This window comes from Lissotriton vulgaris, chromosome 10, assembly GCF_964263255.1.
Source record: "Lissotriton vulgaris chromosome 10, aLisVul1.2, whole genome shotgun sequence".
NCBI lineage: Eukaryota > Metazoa > Chordata > Amphibia > Caudata > Salamandridae > Lissotriton > Lissotriton vulgaris.
In genome coordinates this window covers 558,980,219-559,002,175 of record NC_141698.1, presented here as the reverse complement: position 1 = coordinate 559,002,175, position 21,957 = coordinate 558,980,219, and the positions used below count along the sequence as shown (strand labels likewise).

Below are 21,957 nucleotides of genomic sequence, written 5' to 3'. Positions count from 1 at the left end.
GGATATACACTGAGACCACCGTTAACGGGCGACCGTCCCACTGCCCCACCACCGCCGCAAAGCACCCCTGATTGTCGGTTTTAGTGCTAAGTGTGATGAAGTGGGAGGATTTTTTGATCAGTATACCTGTGCCCCTTGAACCAGTGGAAAATTCGGAGTGTACGAGCATTCTATACCCCCTCCTGTCCAGGGCCCTGGCAGCTCCACCCACCAAATGAGTCTCCTGCATGAGTACCAAGTCTGGTTTATAGCGCTTTACTTCAGACAGGACTAGGCCGCGTTTTACCTTATCCCCTAGGCCCCGCACATTCCAGGAAAGAAGCCGGAGGGCGGAGCTACTCGTCTGCGTCCCATCCACCCTCACGGCATTGAGTCGTTCATCCGCCATCACCAATCATCAAACACATAATACGTCCAGCAAGAATCATCTGCACCTGCAATAGCACAATTCTAGTCAAAACACACTGTACAGTTCTTGATCGACTTAGTGAATTTCCCATGAAAAAGAAACAACCCCCCCCCCACCCCTTCCCACCCTGCCTCCCTGCTAAACGGACCTTCAACTGCCCGCCACCCCAACTCAGCAGAGCGCTTATCCCATTCCAAAAACAGAGTACTTGCACGTCAGGGGAGAGTATCCCCCAAAGCAGGCGGTCCCCTTGCCGCCCTCGAGATGTCCAGGCCAGAGTCCAAGAACGACGAGATACAGCAATCCTTATGGGAGAAAGTCAGAGTCCAACCAGTTCATCGCCTGCGGTTCTCATTCGCCCCCGGCAGCCCCAGTTCGATCTTGTGATGGCGATGCACTCGCGCTCCTCCTAGCCGAAGTCTGCGAGCCGGGCCGGCTGTCGGTTTCGGGCCTGTTGCGTCGACGGTTTGACGTGCGGTCCACCGTGCGCCATCCCTCCAGCCAGTCTCTTGCTGTCTCCGGAGAGTCAAAAAACCAAACCTTCTTGTCGGCCACCACTCGTAGCCGGGCCGGGAACAGCATAGAGTACGGCAATTCCTGTTCGCGGAGCGTCTTCTTCACCTCCAGGAAAGTTCTCCTCCTGCGCGTGACCTCCGCCGTTTAGTCCGGGAAGAAGGAGATGCGTGAATTTTGAATCTGAATAGGTGGTGCCACCCTGGCCGCTTGGATTATCGTGTCTCGATCTCTAAAGTTAAAAAGTCTTGCCAGGATGGGACGTGGGGTAACCCCCGGTTTAGGTGTCCCACCGGGTACCCTATGGGCTCGCTCTACAGTAAAGAAGTTGGAGAGCCCCTTAGGGGCCAGCTGGTTCTTGATGAGGTCCTCCACATACAGGTCTATGGCCCCTTTCGTTTCGGATTCCGGGACCCCCAAAATGCGGACGTTGTTTCGCCTGGAGCGCCCCTCGTGATCATCCAGCTTGTCTTTCAAGAGTTTGTCAGCCTGCAACTTTTCCATTGCCACCTGTAGATCTGAGACGTCTTCCACGAGTGATTTGGCCACCACCTCCACTTGCTTCACTCTCTCGCCCATCTTCTGGAGGTCGGCTCGTATGAGGGTTACCTCGGTAGCAGTTGAGACCACCGTCGCCTGAACCTGCTCCAGGGCGCATAGGACATCATCCAAAGTAGCCTTTTTAACCCCGTCGCTGTCCGCACCTTTGCCCAGGGACTTGCGTTGCTCAGGCTGGGAAAGTGCCTGGTTATCGTAGGCGAATTTGCCGAGTTTCGCCTGAGCGGCGGTTTGTCGGAGTCCTTTCCCCGCCATTTTGGCTCGACGGCGGGGCACTCTCGGTGGTAGGGGAAGCAGGCGTCCGGACGGAGAGCTCAGCTAGGCACAGTTCGGTGACCGCTGCTGGCGTTTTAGTCCCTTCGGCGGCGGGTCTGCCTCGGCTCAGGCCGGCCAGGGCAAGATGGCGGCTATCACGCAGTAATTTCAGACTTCAGTCGTGGTCGATTGCCGCTGCAAGGCACTGCCCCGCCTCGTCGCCGGAAAGTTAGAGTCGGAAGTTGAGTGTTCAAAGGGGGCCCGCCGGTCCGGAGGTTCGTTGGTGTCGAACTATGTCTTCTGCGGGTACTTCCTGTCGGCCTTGCCGGAAAGGGTCCACTTCCGCTCGGATGGAGCTCGGCCAGACCACCGCGGCTGCACTCGTGCCACCAGGCCGCACTTCGATGGAGGACAAAGTAGGTCTTTCCTCCTCTTCCCGGGGCTTGAAAGCTCCCAAATTTCTCCAGCGACCGCCGTTCGGTCACCGCACCCAGGACACCCCTTCTGGGACGAGTATTGAGCGGATAGGCATGTGGATTGTTGCGGGAAGCCGCCTTGCTACGGGAGCCTCTCTAGGTTGCTGCCGCCATCATCGGCTGCTAGCCACGCCCCTCCTATAGGTTTTTATTCTTTTACTCCACAAGATCACCTCTGGGCACCAAGAGGCAAACAGGAAAGGTGGGGTCTCTCCCAGATCCTCCTCATGGAGCCAGTTGCATCCCCTGGGTACATAGTAGCTCACTACGGCTATCCCTATGACCAATCTTTCTGGAAGTTAAAGTGAAAAGCCTCATTGTAAGAGGCATCAACAATACCAGCAAATGAGCAGCGGTTTTGTCCCTTCTGGAATGCTTGGGTAGCGACATATGTCTCCTAAAGGCGATCCATTTGCTGTCCAAAGACATACATCGGATGCAGTCACGATGGTTCCCATGGCAGCTGTGGTCCTCTGATTCCTTGAAACGGGGTGAGAGGTGGCAATCCTTCTTTACAGATGTTTTGGAGGCGAGATTCTAATTGCAATTGCCAAAATCAAGGAGCAGCTCATAGATAGTGTTTAGGTTTTGAGTCTGCACTTTTCATTTTAGTCTTACCAACATTTACCCACCCAACTAACATCAAGAGACATTTCTAAGAGGCACCATCACATCTGTTCTGCACTCACCTGATGCTGCCATATTTAATTGGTGGTGACATGAACCTGGTTTTGGACAATGATCGAAACAGCTCTGGCCAGCTCTCTGCCAAGGCTGGGGCCTTCTTAGCTCATGGGCTTCGATGGCTAACAGACTGTGGCCTGGGCGATGTCTGGCGGTTCTCCCATCCCATCACACATGATTATACCTTCTATTCAAGAGCTCACAAACCATATGCATGTATCAACCATTTCTCAGCAACACCTGCTCTACAGGCCCTTGTTAGCGACATCTTCATTGTGCCCAGATCACTATCCGATCATGCCCCTTTGACTCTGGTAGCGTGTATTGATGCTAATCCGTTTAGGACACAGAGCTGGCATCTCAGGGAGACCCCACTCCAATCCCAATCCACGATTACATCCATTTGCAAGGGGATCACTGATTTCCTCCATACCAATGACAACGGGGATACATCAGTAGCCTCGCTCTGGAGACACTCAAGCTAGTGGTACGAGGTGAACTCATAGCCATATTTGTGTCCAACACTCGCCAAGACAAAAGAGATAGCTTGGAGCAGAAAGTCTAAGAGCTTGAGGCACCATACAAATGCACCAGCGCCCCTCGGATATGTAGGGATCTGGTTTACTCTCCAAGCACTTAGATTTAGACAGATCAGAGTATTCCATTGAATGCCTCAATCACAAATTCAACTTAGGTAGCAACCGTGGTGGCCGGGTGCTCACACATCGCCTACTGGCCTAAATCCACTCAGGGTCGGTCCAAATGATTCAACCCAGGCCTCTCACCACGGCGCACACAGATCCCCAAATCGCATTGTTGTTTAAGAATTTCTATAGCACTTTATTCACAGCCTCAGATTGTCCCTCTGCACACTTCTCAAGTTACTTCGAAGACAGCCTCCATACCTCCCTCCCTCCCGATGATTTCTGAGGCGCTAGAGAAACGCATTTGTATATTTGTATAGAGGTCATCTCTGCCATTGATCTCCTGAAACTAATCAAGTCCCCTGGACCCAGCGGGTTCTCCTCACAATCCTACAAGGTCTTTTGCCGAGGCCTGGCCCCAGTGGTCACCCACATATATAACTCCTTTGCCCACTCCGTCTCCTTTACTTATCTCATGTTAGAAGCCTCAATCTCTGTCATGCCAAAGTCTGGCAAGGACCTGGCTCTTTTTGGGTCCTGCAGGCCCCTCTCACTCCTCAACATCGACGTTAAACTATTTACTAGCATTGTGGCCCATCGCCTTAATACTTTACTTCCAGGCTTGATTGACCTGTATCAGGCTGTCTTCATATCCGCCCGTCAGTGAGGAGTTAACACCAGACGCATTCTCCCCTTAGTAGACTAAACTCATTGAGTAAGACTCTGCTCCTCTCTATTGATGCAGAGAAAGCATTCAATAGAGCCCACTGGCCCTATCTGTTCGCAACTCTAGAACATTTTAGTTTTGTAGAAGGGCCTTTACAGTGCGCCTAGGGCATCAGTTCAAGGTAACAGGGTGACATCCCTGCCCTTTCCTATCTAATGCGGAACATGACAGGGGTGCCGCCTTTACCCCCCCTTTTTGCTTTATACATGGAACCCCTGGCCCAATGGATGAGGTCCCACCCAGACATCTCTGGCATCCAGTTCGGTGTGAACAGCACCTCAAAAGACTCTACGCGGGAGATGTGATCCTAGCCATCACTGACCCAAATACATCCCTCCCTACCCTTATTGCTGAACTACAACTTTTGGGACTCTCTCCAGCTTTAAAGTAAACATACAAAAGTCACAGATCATAAATCTTTCGGTAACTTCAGCTCATGAAACCCTTCTTCACTCACTATTGCCGTTTGAGTGGGCCAAATAGTCTATACCCTACCTAGGGATCAAGTTAGCGTGCTCTGTCCCTAAAACCACCATACTCAACTACACAGCCCTCACTTCGCAAATACTAACTGACATTGACACTTGGCGCCATCTCCACATATACCGGCAGGGCAGAATTGCAGCTATCAAAATAATGATCCTACCACTTATTCTTTACATCTTCCAGGCCCTTCCACTGACCCTGCCAAGGGGCACATTGCGTTCCCTGCAAATTGAAATAAATAGGTTTATCTGGGATGGGAAGGCCTTCAGAAATATCTCCTATACCACCTGCTGTGGGAGGGCGGACTTGCAGTGCCCCTCCTCCTGTGGTACTACCAAGCCCCTCAACTAAGTTTTTTAGTGGAGTGGAGACAACCAGCTCTCATATTTGGAACGAACCCTGGCTCCCCTAGAAACATGGGGCTTGGGGACTCTATTCTTCATCAGTGACTAGCTTGGTTAGCGTGTATGGGATGTGGTTGCAACCAAGCCTGGCTTGACCTCCTTTCTGTGCCCCTTTGACCTCAATCATAGCCAATCTGGACTTTACCCCAGGGATTCAACCAGACAAGGTCCAGCGCTGGCAAGAAAGGGGATGCAAATAAATAGGATGCATGTGTGACCTCCAATGGATCATCACCTTTGAACACTTGAAATCTGATTATGGCCTGGAAGAAATCGATCGTATTCAATATCTCAGGGTTCACCACTGGGTGATGCAGCCCTACATTAAACCACATGTAGAGAAGCCCCTTACTCCCTTCGAAAATGGATACTTCTTAAAAAAGTTGATAAGTGTATCGTTACTGAGCTTTACAACATACTGGGTCGGGGGGACCACACATTAGGTCTACAGGACAAATTAGATGGGACGCTCAACTTGCTAGGGCCCTTTCTGACATCAAGTGGGAAGACATCTACTATAGAGCCTGACACATGGAGCATAGCATGGCCAGCACCGAAACGGCGTACAAGATAGTGTCCTATTGGTACCTGATCCCCGTCCGTCTCCAAGTGCTAAATCCTGAACGTTGAAAATCGTGCTGAAGTGGCTGTGGGGTTTCTGGGCATGCTGCTCCACCTTCTATGGCACGGTTGGAGCCTAGCCCGCTATTGGGAGTATGTACTTGAGAACATAGACAAAGCCATCAGTACCTCGATTCCAAGGTTCCCAGCCTACACCATTCTGGGACTTCCCAACCCACTGACTTTCACGCTGCGCTCGACTCGAGGTAAATAGCTCTGGCACTTGGGGCGGACCACCAAGGGATTCTCGCCTTATGGGGCACCAAGAATATCCCTGATTACACTAACTGGCTGCTCAAATTATGGTTCATCTTAGGAATGGAATTATTGTCTGTAACTGTTGACTCTAAGGGCAATTACTATCTTGACTATGGGCCCCATCCATTCACATACTCTCATCTGAATTCAACTAATTAACATGTCCATCTTTTCTTAAACTGCTTCATTTACTTCCAAGGACCGAGCATGCTGACAATTCCGCTCCACCCTAAGTCTCCAGATCCTCTAGTCCTCTCCTATCTTCATTACTTGCCCTGGCACACTTCTTCTTCACATCACTATGCTGTACCATATGAAGGAATAAATGAAGAAGGCGTGATTTGGTTTTATTGTGATCACTATGTTAAAAACGCCTCAGTAACGCTGACGGCTCTAGGGTTGTAGGCGGACAACTGTGTAAGTTTCTACTTCCAAGCCTTACCCCTGGGTTGTGCATGTTGACAACTAGCTGTGGCTTGAATAAACAGAATTGATTCATAAATGTAACTGCAATGCAATGGAAGCTTTTTTTCAAACATAACACATAAATGTTACGTACAATGCACATTTTAGAATATTGATAAGACTAATGAAAGTTCATAACCATAGTCAGTTCTACACATTGACATTTGATTTTGATGTATTATTAATATGATAAAAACAGAGAGCGTCAGCTTGAGGAACCTTGGTAAACTGAACAAGAAAACAGGTTTTAAAGCTCAATTTACTCCCTGACAAACTAAAAACCTTATTAATGGATTTTCCGAAATAGTGGGAAAAATCAACTAGGAAATGCAAAACTGTATTACCTTTGCATTACTTAAAGTGTGCACATAATAGTATTTAGTGATACTGCATCCTGCAGAATAAAAATAAATGCTAGTCTTATTTGTTTAAGAAAAGGGTAGATATTTGGCCAAAATGTTTGTATACATCTGATGCTCTAAAGTTTAGACATACCTTCATTTATGTTGTTCTTGTGCTTTAGAGATCCAGCCAGTGAAATGAGTTTGGGAATAGTCTTCAGACCATCCACATTGTGCTGGATTTGCCCGTTCAGAGACAAAACTTGGCCAACTTTTTCCTCCTTGGTTCCGGAAAGATCTATCTGAAAGGTGCTTTGACTTAAATTAATTTCAGACGACATTGATATCCTAGACATAAAAAATTTGATGTGATCAGGAGACAACAAAGCTGAAAGAAACATAGTCACTACATTTTATTAAGAAAAAAAGAACATTCAATAAATAAAACATGATGGTCGTCATTACAAAAGAAATACATGGGTAGAGAGGATTTACAGCATTATCCTCTTGTTGGAATTGAAAATGTTATTGCCCCCTTGCTCGTGCTTTATACTGTGTTAAGTTAGCATTCATGGCGCCATTTTATTAGTAGCCACCATTCTGCTTTATGATTGAAGTTAAGCTCCTGCCTCATTTTGCATGCCTCAGCAGAAAAACGGTCTCTATGCATCTGTGCTCATGTTACTCCAAGGCCGATTTCAGTTGCACTAATGAATGTACTCTCTATTGTTGCATACCTTAGCTGTTAGAAAGGCTCGTTCCCACCTTCACTCTAATGGTGAGTAGGGTGAATGGCCTTGGAGTGAAGATAACATGTACCCAGTCCCAGGACTGTAGCTCATCCTACTGAGCCTCCTTTGTTTGATAGAGTCTGGACTGGAATTTTCCAGTCTGGGTGTGTTCTTAGGGGTTTGAAATGGTATAATACCCTGTGTTACGTTGAGGGGGTCAGTCCCTCTGCAGTTATCTCGTGAGGCAGGCCAGACTGGACTCCGCTGCAGCGCAATACTAATAAATAACTTGGTTTGTATTCTCTACTGTTTCACTGATTCTTCAATTCTTGTGGAAGGCTGAGAAGTGGTCATGAGTGACCTGGGTGACCCTATTTTGGTCACTTCCTTCACTTTTTCTGCCAGAGTGGAATGGGGAAAAAGGGGGGCTGGTCTGTTTGCCCCCACCTACAATTTTCAGTGGAGTGTATCTTAGGAACACCAAGCAGAAATATATTTGCTGCAAATTAGGGTATGGTGGTGATCGTCTGAAAAGAAGGCCTTGGTGTGGCCCAGCCCTGCAGGCAGATGGAATTTCCAGAGCGCCACCATAAACAGGCAAGTATCTGGGAGACCCAACAGTGCCACCCCTACATACATCACCCACAGTAAGAAAGAAAAAACTGGAATTATTGTGGGTGATATGTGAGTTGTCAAGGAAGGCAGTGTAATGGAAAGATGGTATATATTACTGGCAGTGACAGGGCATGGGATCTCATTTGCCTAGGTATTTCCAAAGGCAAATTAGGCCTGACCACTCATGAAAGGTGATGCTTTAAGACTTAAGCCAAAAGCTTATTTGCAGCAGCAACATACTCCACCAGTTTTTATAAATTGCTTAGCATAATGGAGCAGAAGCTCTAAGAGATTTGTAGCTTCACCTCCCAATGGTTGAGAGATACTGTTCTTTGGGTAATAAGGCCCAATTGCAGATGCATGTCAAATGATATGCTTTAAGTGTGGTTTAGTGGCTTTTTGATCAACCCCAAATATACGTTTTGCTGCATCTATGGCTCAAATATAGATGAGCCAATAATTGTGGATCAAGTCAACATGGAGCTGCTGGGCTGGGTGGGGGAACATATAATAATGGGAGATTCTAACTGTATTATGAATTATAGCATTGATACTACTAGACGGGGGTCATTTCAGCGAATGCGGAAGACACGTGCGGCTATTACAGATTTTGCCCGGATCCATGCCATCAAAGATGCTTGGCGGTATTTACATCCAAAGACGCCCAGGTACACTTACTACTCTGCCTCACATAAACTATGCTCCCGCATAGATATGGCCTGGGTATCTGACAGGATTCTAGAATCAAGCACTATGGCAATCTGCCCGAGAGTTACCTCTGACCATAATCCTATTCTTTTATCCTTTAATATTGCAGCAGAGAGATTAGGTCCTAGGCCACTCTCATTTCCCAGATATTTATTTCTAAACCCAGACTTTCTAAAACAACTTAAAAATCATCTGAAAGAATTTATTAGTATAAATATTGATTCGACCTCACCGTTAATAGTTTGGGATGCCTGTAAAGCCAGCATACAGGGGTTTGTACAACAATTTATATGGAGACAGAAGAAGGAGCGTATGAGTGAAAATGAGAAAATCATTGCTGATATAACATCGTCTGAGAATCAATTAGCTGATGAATAACTTTCGGGGTCGGCAAAAGCAGAAGAATTGGGTTATAAATAGATAAATTTAAAATCTGCTCTTAAAAATACTCTCAGGGAAAAAAGTATTGCTAAGTTAAAAAAAAATACCAATTTTCACAATATGAAAGTGGTGAAAAGATTGGCAAGATATTGGCATATAAGGTCGCTGAGGATAGGGCCATAACAAATAATAAAGAACTTAAAGGGGATAATAATCAAATATATAATAATTCTAAGCTGATTTTGCAACAATTTGCTAAATATTACCAAGAATTATATACTCCTGAAAATCAGACAATTAAAGATGAAATACAAAGATACATTGCGTTAAGCAAAATTAAAGGCATGGGAAGATGAACATTCCGATTTATTAGCGGATGATATTACAGAAGCAGAAATCAGACTTGCTATCAATGCTTTACCATCCGGAAAAGCGACAGGGGAAGATTTGATACCATTGGAACTATATAAGGCATGTACAGAAGAACTGGTTCCATTGCTTTCCCAGGTTATTCGTTTGATTGGGGTAGGGAAAAAAGCTCCTAAATCCTGGAACTCCACACAAATAATTTTTTCTTTAAAAAAAATAAACCCGCTGATGAATGCGGGTCTTACAGACCTATTTCGCTCATAAATAATGATGCTAAAGTATTTGCTAAAATTCTAGTAATCCGGCTTGCACCGCTAATGCCTGGCTTGGTATCACCCCAGCAACATGGGTTTATCCCAAAGAGGGACACCACAGCCCATATCAATATGGCTGTAACGGGCATTCGATGTGGCTCAGGTTGAGTCAACCCTGCTCGGTATGATCTTATTAGATGCCGAGAAGGCATTCAACCGAGTGGGGTGGGACTTTCTCTGGGCTACATTGCTGGCATTTGGTATCAAAGGCCAATTTTTGAATTGGATACAGGCACTATATGATAACCCAATTGCTAAAATAAGCTACTTAGGGAAGTGCTCCCCTATTTTTCCAATACAACGAGGCACTAGGCAAGGGTGCCCTCTTTCACCCTTGCTATTTGCTCTAATAATGGAACCCTTTATATCAGCCCTACAGAATCAATTTCAGATCGCCCCTTTTGTATTTGGCTCAAATTCACTTAAAATAACTGCCTACGCGGACGACATCGCAATATACTCCACAAATGTGTCTGAAGCTATGAAGGGTATTATATTGGAAGCAAAAAGGTTTGGAGCTGCCTCCGGATACAGGTTAAACACTAATAAGACCCAAATTATTATGAACTATAAATCTCTGACTCCCATACAGGGAGTGTGCGAGGCTGCCACCTATTTAGGGGTTAAAATTTCTGCTAAAATAGATAAAATACCTGTTTTGAATTACGAAAACCTACTAAAAGAAATTGCTTCATCACTTAAAAAATGGCATAAGGTGCCTTTAAGTATTATCGGTCGAATCAACTTGGTTAAAATGAAGATTTTTCCTAAATATCTCTACTTATTTCGCTCTATCCCCTTACGGGTGGATAATCTTTATTTTAAACGTTTAGATGGGATTCTCAGTAGTTTCATTTGGGGATACAAAAAAGCTCACCGAGCTATTGCTTTATTAAAACTCCCATTCAGTCAGGGTGGTCTTGATTTCCCAGATTTTAAATTATATTTTTGGTCAACTTTTCTGAGTCGCTTCCGCAGTCTGTTAAATCCCACTAATAGTTTCTTCTATCATAAATTTATGCTGGGGGAAGATTCCAATATGTTTCTTTATAGACTTAATGACCCAAATTATTTCAAGAGGGTAAAATTCAAGACGGCTCAGGATACTGTAACAGTCTGGCGTGCAGTTCTTACTAACTGTAAGACTTCTTTGTATCATAGTAGGGCACCCCTGTGAAATTTTTTATGACCAAGCTGGTAAATATTTATCTAGCCTGGGCATAAAAACTCTAGGAGATTTGAACGATCATACCGGCTTCATAACATTTCAAAAACTGAAAGACGTTTACAACCTCAATGAAGGGACCCGACTTAAGTACAGATTCGTGATTATTTTATATGTAGGCTAAATCTTATGACCATCTCTGACTCTGATATTTGGAACGGTGTATACATAGAAAAAGACAAATCACTGATCAGTATGGGCTATAAAAATTTAAGTGGTTTTAGGAACGATGACTGTTTGAAATTAGCAGAGAAATGGAGTAGGAAATTCGACACTGATGTTCCGTCTACCATAATTTTTACAGCCCTTAATAGTATTAGCCGATCTGTGCATTCTTCTAGTCTTAGGTTACAACAATATAAAACTATATGCCAGCTATATTACTACACCAGAAAGGATATCGAAGTGGTCATCCAACAATACAGAGCTGCAGATATGAAGCATATGTTTTTTACATGCCCAGTGCTAACTGAATTCTGGGAGGGAGTTTCTAAAGTTCTCTCTCAGAAATGTGCACGTCCAATTAGACTTACAGCGTTAGAAGTACTAGTGGGTGGGTACAATGGGAACAGGTGTGAGAATGATTTAATGAGTATTCTAACTACTTGTGCTAGACTAACAATAGCACGGGTCTGGATATAGCAATGCTCACCGACAGTTTTAGAATGGTGGAGACTGGTTATTGATATATATGAGATGGAACTTGCCCTGGCTCAGACAAGGGGAATTCAATCAATCAATGATGAAAATTGAAAACATCTGGGGACCAAACACATAAAATAAAAATGTTTCCTTCCCTTTTTTTGTTTTTTTTCTTCTTCTCTTTTTCCCATATTTAGTTATTTGTGACTTTACCTTGCTAATTGTTTTTCATTAATTTTTCGATCATCTGTATGTAACTTAAAACTGTATTCTTTTTATTTTCCTCATGATGTCAATAAAAATATTTTAAAAACATTAAAATGATCAACCCTGCCATGATGCAAATTATTAATACATCACTAATGGCGAGAGAGGTCCCTTAAGATTTTAAATTAGCATTTGTGCATCCCAGGCTGAGAAAACCTTTTTTAAGTTATGTGGACCCTGCAAATTGCTGTCACATGTTGTTGCTACTTTATCTGGCGACACTCCTTGAAAAGGTATTCACTACTCAACCTCATTCGAGTGTGTCAAAAAAGAAAAACAGATTAGGTAGTACAGATTTCAGGCCAGTTCTCGGAATTGAACCAGACATTACTTTGTTTTTATGCGATTTTCTGATGTTAGCCGACAGTGGAGGATCAGGAATAATAATACTGCCTGGGTTTATCCACCGCCTTTGACACCACTGACCACAACTTCTTACTCGACCGAGTAGAAAGTGAGGTCATAAAAGACATAGGCCGTCATTGCCCAAATCAAAAAGAGAACTCAACGGAAACAATTAGGCTCCTATTCTTTTTTCTCCCTGTGTTGCAGAATCCCACATGGGCCAACTCTTTCCCTACTATTGTTCACTCTTTATTTAAAAACTTTGGCCCTACTTTTGCATTAATTCAGTGTGATCATCTAACTAACTATAAACTCATAGGATGATCCAGGAAAGCTAATGATTGGATTACATCGTACTTCAGGTGTGGTTAGTAACTGGGTTACTCAACATTTTCATAAATTAAACACATCTAAATCCGCAATTCTAGCAGTACCAAACAAAGATAATTGTTAACACTCAACCCTATGCTACTCCCACAATGGGAGTGTGCCCCACTCCTTTCTCTACCATTAGCAATCAAGACATGTCACTGATAATTAATTATGCTTAGAAAAGGAGACCTCTGCCATTACAAAGACCAGTCTCTATCAACTACGGGGTCTCTGTTGAATTTTCACCTATCTGTCCTTCTCTCACAGAATTCTCATCACCCAGTACATTCATACAGCATAGGATAGACTATGGCAATTCTGCCTATTTTGGCATTCCTAACAAGAGCATCAATTGCTTGCAATAAAATTAAAATTGTTTTAAACAGATACATGTTTAACATGAAAAAATCACTCCATATATTCACTGGCTACCTGTTCAGAAAAAAACATCATTTTAAAATCAACTTGTACCATCTATAAGATGGTTGATAAACCTGGTACTACATTTTTTGTGAAGAAATTCCTTAAACATGCCACTACCTTTAAACTAGGTACACGGGATAAAGCCATTTTTAAAAAAATCCCATCAATCACTCTAAATAGGGGGGGGTAGAGCATTCCGTGATAAACGTGATCAATTGTGGAACCAACTCCCCTTGAAACTCCGCACTTAATTCTGCCTGACTTAATTCAGGAAATCACTCAACCTGGTCTTTTTCCTCAGATACCCTAACTACCTCTGAGTCATATGGTCCGTCAAAGGTGTCATTGCATAGCACCAAGAGACTCCATTCAAGTGTGTGTTTGTGTTTTATAAATATCCATACATGAATAAATAGGCAATTTAGTGTAAAAAAAGGGGTCAGCTTCTTCTGTAATTGTAAAAGTTGGAAAAGCACTGGCAGAGGCCTAGTGCATTCATATAATGCCATTCAAATATGTAAATCATGGAAACTTCACTTCCCATACCATGTCCAGTCAGCAGTATGCACAAGGTTAAGCCCACCTCCATGGAGGGACACAAAATTTAAAATACACAGAGAGGGATATACTTTTTGGACGCAGTAAGTGGAGAGATTTTAGGAAGGTTGCCAGGACAGATCTAAGCAAACCACAGAAGTGAAGCAATTGAGTTCTCCATCTCGGGGACCTTGTCTCTTGTGACAAAGGCAGGTGGGGAGGTTTCTATGCAGATACAAACGTATGGAATCGAAGCCATGATGTCTGTAGCTGTACATTTACACCATTGCTTCCATCATTCACAAGAATGCCCCCCCCCCTCAATAAGTATCTTAGGACAATGTTCGGATCTCCAAGAAGGGCGAGGTCATTAACTGCAAATTCCTCAGAGCCCTCTATTGCACTCTTAGAGGGTGAGGGTGCACCCAGAAATGACCTCTAAACTAATGAAATCATTTGATAACTGTTTATAAGATGGCACCTTATGTGATTTCAAACCAGCAAGGAACATTTAAGGAAATTCCACTGTGTGTCTTACTTCATCCCACAGTCTTTGTGGCAATTTCACAAACCACACCACAGTATAAACATGAGCGTTGTGTGTGATGCAGAGTCCGCTTGGTACGACTGGAGGGGATAGTCCCAGGTATGTGATGTCACCTGGCCCATGTACTTTTTGCATGGAGCTTCTTGAACAAAGCTAGTCCCACGAGCATGGAATGGTTAGATCACGCTACACAAGGTGCTCACCTGAAATTGCAAACTTTTTACAACAACCTTCAGTTCACCAACATCTTAGTGGACCACAAAGGGCCTTGCCACTAGTACAGCGACAGAGCACAGGAGGAATCTGGGGTTGCTTGTTAATCCCATAGAAATGTGCCACGCAAGCGGTACAGCTATCACCATCTCCAGACAGGGCCAGACTGGCGGTAGCAGGCATCAGGCATTTTCCCAGGAGGCTGGAAGGGTGGAATGCAGTTTTGCAGCAGTGGGAGCTGTTTTTGTTACTGGGGGCCTGTTTTGCAGCGGCCCCCAGTACCAAAAGCAGCGGGGTTGGGGTGCTGGTCCTGCAAGATTGCCAGGGCTGCTTTGGGTTCCAAGCCTAGCCTTGCCTCCAGATAAACACCACATAAGCAGAGGACTGTTTTAGGCTGCTGTTTCCAACTGTGTGCCAGTGCTTCAGTTATGTGAGCTAGAGAAAAACTGGCAGTAGCCCTTTGACTTCACCACTGGTCACACACCACCCATTCTGAAAAGGATCCCCCAAAATTGTGAGATGAAACTATCTAATATTCAAATATCCCGATAAGAGAGTAGTGATCGAACTAGGCTTCAGGGGGCTGAAGCAACCTTAAGACAACGAAGTGTCATAAAGCCTTTGAATAGGCATTCTTACATCAAAATTTGCTTGTCTACCCTTCATCTCAAATTTCACACATATTCTTAAAATGCTTGACACTTATTTGAAATAATATAGTACATAGTTATCTGTGTATGTGTATGGTGTTTGTGTAGCGCAAACGTTGCCAGATGTTAGCAGAAGTCTGTACAAGGTCAAAGTTCAAGATAAAATAAACATCCATTACTTTTTTTACCCTCTCACAAAGACATTTGTAGGAACCTGAATATATTTGAGGAGTCTCCCTTACCCTGCTCCCATCTTCTAGCATTTCACCAAATTGCAAATGGAACACACCCTGATATAATAGAATTGTTGTGCAGTGCAAAATGTACTTGTCCAGCACAATAGAAAGAGGCCATTTACAAACATTTGCAGTAATCCTGTCTCACTCATATTTTTGAAGGACACTTTCTTCTGTGGCTCTTTCTGAAATGCTGTTAATCAAGAGACAAAGATTTGCAAGGACAACAGTAGGGTGACCAACCGTCGATAAATTTCATGGGCCGTACGTAATTGGGACCTCACGTCCGTTGTCCGTGAGGATCCCTTTTACGGACGCCTTTTGTCCATAATTTTGGCCATCACAGGGAGTAGCACTGCTCCCCTGTGAGAGGCCTCACCCCCCCTTGATGGGGGCTCCTCGCGCTCCTCCTGGAGCACAAGAGCTTCCCCACACCCCCATTGTCATTCTGTATTCGGCTGATTGCCACATACAGAATGACAATGGGGCAGTCTGGGGTGTTAAAGCATGTGGTGGCCTCCTCCTGCCTCAGTGTACAGCAGGGCATTCTGTTGGAAAAAAACAAGCATTTACAATGCAATGTTTTCGCCTTTCGAAAAGTTTGAGCTATTGGCATTGTAAATGACAACATTTGTATTTATGTGTTGGTTTTGAAAACAGATAAATAAATGGAATTGTCATTTACATTGCCATTAGCTTAATCTCTCGCAAATGTGAGACCTATTGTACCCTACGGACGAGCTCAGCAGACTGCAATTACTACCACACACACACACACCCAAAGCCACACATACCCACCCAGAGCCACACACACCCACCCAGAGCCATACTCACCCACCGAGAGCCACACACACCCACCCAGAGCCACACACACACTGAACAAAGGTTGTAGTCCTTTAAAAATACTTTTCCCTACTTTTCCCTGCATTTCCGCTACTTTTAGCAGAGGTGGCAGAGTCAGTGAGGTGGTCGATGGATTCGGGAGACTCAGCGATGCTGGTGCTCCTGGATCTGACGGCCGCCTTTGATACAGTCGACCACGCTATACTGCTGGCACGACTAGCAGAGATAGGTATCCAGGCCCAGGCATTGGAGTGGCTACAGTCGTATCTCACCCAGAGAACTCAGAAGGTGGCACTAAGGAACGTCTCCTCTACACCTAAAACCCTGAGCTGTGGCGTTCCACAGGGCTCGGCCCTGAGTCCACTCTTATTTAACGTTTACCTGGCTCCACTCTTCACGCTGATTGCCAACTGGGGGATCAAGGCAATTTCATACGCCGATGACACCCAATTGGTGTTCCCATATTCAGAAGTGTCACAGGCATCCTTTCTGAGCTTTAAGGGGTGCCTTCAAGACGTGGCCTGCTGGATGAACACTAATAAATTAAAACTGAATGCTAGTAAGACAGAGGTGATCTTCTTCGGCAAAACCCCCCCTCCACCACCGGATTTGTGGTGGCCGGCAGAGATGGGACAAGCCCCCTCGCCCAGCCATTCAGCAAGAAATCTAGGGGTGCGGTGGGATGACAAGTTGTCCTTTGTATCACACATCCAGCAAGTTGCCGGCTGCTGTATGAGCAAGCTGAGGAATTTACGTAAGATCCTTCGGCTTCTCCCAGCCAGCTGCCGTAAAACTGTAATCCACGCCACAGTTACATCCAGGCTAGATTACGCCAACGGTCTGTATCTGGGCCTACCAAAGCACCTCATACAGCAACTACAACTGGTCCAAAATGCGGCTGCGAGACTTTTAATGAGGATTCCTTTCAAACACTCAGTCTCTCCGTATCTCCTCTCCCTCCATTGGCCACCAGTTGCAAGCAGAATAAAATTTAAAGCACTTACTTTGGCCTTCAGATCTATTTACGGTAACTGCCCAAACTACCTGAAAGATCGACTACCTAGGTACACTCAATCTCGTTCCCTCAGATCCAACAACTATGTCAGACTTGCAGTTCCCAGAGCAAAAAGAGCCCGACTGGGAGGACGAACTTTCTCGGCCAACGTGGCGACACTATGGAACTCGCTCCCCCATGCTCTTCAACAGGCCCCTTCCGAAGTCTGTTTCAAGCATCTGCTGAAAACCTGGCTGTTCACCCAGCCACGCTAGTTGCCACCCTCTTCCTGCCTCCACGGTCATGACATCTTGTTCTCACAGCGCCGGGACACCTCCTCGTGAGGTAGCTGATTGCGCTATACAAAATTCTGTATTATTATGATTATTATTATTATTTCCGCTACTTTTAGCAGGGTGTACGCTTCGTAGCGCTCCTGTGCGCTCCGAACGGGAGAAATGGACGGCCCCTACCAATGCTCACGCATATAGCGTGAGAAATGGACGGCCCCTACCAATGCTCACGCATCTAGCGTGAGCAACCGTACATTGGGTACAGCTTCGCAATGAGGTTCAAAACGTACGGGTCTTTTCAAAGGGGGGGAAGCGAAAGCGTACAGTTCACCAGGCAATATGAAGCGCACAGTTTATAATCCGGCAGAGAACAGTGTGAGCGTACAATTCTTTTTAAAGGCAGTCCAGATGGGCAGAATGGTGCACACAGGTTACAGGCGAGCTGCCAAGCGTACAGTTAGTTTTCCTGAAGCGCACAGTTTTTTCGATGCGCACCGTACCGGCATGATGCCACGCACAGAATGGGGCGCAAAGTGTGAGCCGACAACCAACAGACATGAAGAACAGTACACATAGACGACAGGACACGGAAATCGCGCAACCCACCCCTGCAAAAGACACGTCCAAAATGGCCAAAACTTGCCGAGAAAAAAAAAAAAAACAACCGCCCACCGTCGTATGACATTCACAAAGGGGCGGAGAGGGAAAAAATAGCCAGAACGCCCACGAATCACCCGGACAATGACGGACAGATCTCTCTTCCAATGGCTAGCCTCCATTTATGGAGCTAGCCAATGGAAGAGAGAGGCGGGACCAAGCCACATACTGTTCTAACATAAGATTTCGCCTACGCGAACGCTGCTGCGCAGCGGACGCCAGACGAAACCTAAAAAGGTAAAACGCCAATGCTGCAACGTGAAAAAACAGTTTACTTAAACAAGGCTGAAAAACAAGTTAAAAGGAACAGGTTATCGATTTTTTGCTGTCCCATCATTTTAGAACTGAAGTATTTTCAATATTATATTCAACAAAGCCCTAGTTACTGCTTTTTTTTATTTTAAGCAACTAACACCCATTGACAAAGTCAATAGTCCTGGCTTCTTGTTGGTGTAATGATATTTGCTGTATACACATCTGGATGCAATGACAGAAACATCATAAGACCAGTCAGGCAGAACACTATGCTAGGTGCAGATTTTTTGCATAGGTGTTTTAAACCACACCCTTAATTACATCGAACACACACTTTGAAGAGACCCCCCAGTTTTTTTACACCACTTAAAGCCCTGGAAACACCACCATGTCACAGTCACCTCACATCCTGGCACTGTGCATCATGCATGACTCATGACTTCTACGTTTTCAGACTGCCTATGTCCAGGGGCATAGTGAACCCTCCCCCGCCCCTTGCTTTAGAAACCACAGCGAGGTGAAGTTCTTGCTGGGCCTCTTCTATCTGCGACTCTGCAGACAAAGGCTCAGCTCATAAAGTGAAAAGGTGAGTGAGTAAATAAGTAAAGGAATGTGTGAATGGCTGGATGGATTACTGAAAGGATGAATTGATGAATGAAAGGGTGAATGGATAGATAATGAAAGGATGGATGGATGAGTGAAAGTATGGATGAGAGAAAAGGTAAAAAGATGGATGTATGGGTGGATGGGTAGATGATGGGCAAGTGAATGGGTGGATGGATGAGTGAAATGATGGATGAATTGATGAATTGATTAATTGATAAGTGAAATGGTGAATGGATGGATGGATGAGTGAAAAGGTGGATGTAAGGATTGATGAGTGAGTGAAAGGAGTAGATGGTCAAAAGGAGGGATAGATGAGTGAAGAAGTGAAAAGGTGGATGGATTAGAGAACGGATGGATGGATGAGTGAAAGAATGGATGAGTAACAGGATCAATGGATGGATTCCTGAATGGCTGAGTAGATGGATGGGTGGGTGGTTGGATGGATAAGTGAAAGGGGGATGGAGAGAGAAAGGAAGGATGAATGACTAAAAGGGTGAATGGGTGGAAGGATAAGTGACTGGGTGGATGGATGAGTAAGTGAATGGATGGTTGGATGGATGGATGAAAGGGTAAATGGCTGGATGGGTGAGTGAATAGATGGATGGGTGGAAGAGTGGATGGATGACTGTACGGATGGATGGGATGAAAGGGTGGGTAGATGAATAATGGATGGATGAGTGAAAGGGTGGATGAAGGGATGGATGAGTGAAATGAAGGATGGAAGGATATATTGTGGATAGGTTTACAAATGGTTGAATGTGTTTGGCTATAGATGGGCACACAGATGGAAGGACAAAATGAATGGTGAAAGACTTAGTGATGGATGAAAGAATGATTACACCTTGTAGCCCCCATTATCTTAAGTAACATTTTCTATACACTGACTGTCACATTAATATGAGTCATTCTCTCTACATAATGTGTGTGTGATGTAAAGTACTCCGACACCCTGCCCTACATACTTGGTCTAAGTGAAGATGAGGGGCACCAAGGGTGGTATCAAGGCTGGACTGGCCCGACCGGGCATCGGGTGTTTCCCTTGGAGGCTGGAAAAGGGGAGGGGGGCGGTTTTGTTACTGGGTCTGGCACTGCAAAGTTCCTTGAATATCCAGTAGTTTTCAATCAACAGTAAAACCGGCCTCGCTTATATGCAGGTATGGCTTACCATTGTCTGGTGACTAATGTACCTGCTGGAGCGAGAATCATCTAAGGTAGCAAGCTGCGGCCATACTGAAAAACCGTGACATGCACGATTGTCTCAACCTAATATACACTTATTTTGACTTGTACTTAGGTAGTTGTCTATTTACTTACTTATATACTATTGCGCGACCACCTCTGACGTGTCTGTGAAACGTACCTTTTGTCCCGAAGTTTTGTCCTGAATTTTGAGCTTTTGTCTGAATTTTTCTCCTGAATTTTGTCCCTTTGTCCTGAATTTTTACACTCACCATCCTGAATTTGCACCTATGCCAGTTGGTCACCCTAGACAACAGACCTCCATTTCTACATTAGCAAAGGGCCCTTTTTGCAATTATTGGCCCTTAAACAGGGCCGGCTCCTTTGTAATGGAGGAGGAGCTTCACCCCACTGCCAGTGTATGATAAATAAAACAATAATAAAACATTGTCTCTGTCTGCACTGCTTATGTGGGAGTGGGAGGGGTGGGCCGGGGCACGGCAGGTTGGAGACATGCCACAGGCTCCCAAGCACTGACTGAGCAGCAAACAAGGCCACTAAGACCAGTCCTGGCGCTGCTCTCATATTATGAGACCAGTTTCTGGATTGGGTGCGGAGCTTGTGCTTTCTGCCCATCCACTTCTGGAGGAGAAGAAGAGCAGGAACAAGGAAGCAGTGGGAGTGGAGCAGCAGGTAAGTGATTTTTTTTATTTTTTATTTCCCAATCCTCCCCTCCCCCCATCCCCCCCCCCTCCCCCCCGGGGCCCACCCTACCCTACCAGTTTCCGTTGGTAGCAGCCACCGCTGCCCTTAAAGGGATGCGGGCTTCAATATTATGGCACAGTGTGGCAAGGGATACCAGAGAAGCATGAAAGACAGTTGCCTGCTCTCTGTGCAGCCCACCCCTGCCACCCACACAGTGGAAGCTGATACCTCACATATATTTCCCACTGTGTAAATAATGACTGATTCCCCTTGTGAGTCAAACCCTTTCAATGCTTTCCAACAGCAGGGACCGGTGTAAATTATTACCATTAACAAGGAGGGGCATTCCCCTTTACTGCCCCAGTGCCAGTGCCTTTCATCTTCTGAGTCTTACAAGGAGCTGCAATGCTGACGTTTAAACTCATCCGGATATATGTACATTCAGAAATCACTTAATTGAATGTCACTTCAGTACAGTGCAAATTTTGAGTTTGCAATCTCAAACCATGCCAGTTTGTGCAGCGGAGGCTTTGCAATTGCACAAACCCTTTATACTTCTGGCCACACTTTGCTAATTAGGCAGGGTTCTGATTCTCGGCATGTCAGGTCAGAGGGCACTTCAGTTCAGAGGGCACGTGAGGCCAACCAAATAAAACTCATGGAGCTCATAAATACGTCAATATTCCTGCCTGTCCCTCGGCGCCTTTTAAAGACGGAAAGCCTAATTACAGTCCCGTAAAGTAATCCTGACCAGGCCTGGAGAAATAATTGCCTCACGATTTCTGGTAAGCGGCATTGCCCTGGGGACGGTGCGTAATGTGTTTTTTTTTACTTTTTTTACTCACACAATTGGAGCATCACGTTTCCTCAGCAGAAAAAAACGGACGAGTTAATTAGTGCACAAAAGCAGTTGTTAAGAGAGAGAGAAAAAAGTTGCATTAAGTATAACAGTGACTAAATCCGACCACAACTTTCTGAGGCTAGTTGGCCCGATGCAGCACACATCAAT

At 45.1% G+C, this 21,957-nt stretch overlaps 1 protein-coding gene across 1 annotated transcript in view; it reads right to left on the bottom strand.

Annotated features, from left to right (window-relative positions):
• APOLTP (apolipoprotein lipid transfer particle homolog) overlaps window positions 1–21,957 on the bottom strand; it is a 1,141,779-nt gene that overhangs the window by 570,829 nt on the left and 548,993 nt on the right. The window contains exon 35 of the mRNA XM_086941409.1: window positions 6,996–7,189. Within this exon, the coding sequence (XP_086797535.1) occupies window positions 6,996–7,189 (194 nt within the window). The remainder of the gene's footprint in view (window positions 1–6,995; window positions 7,190–21,957) is intronic.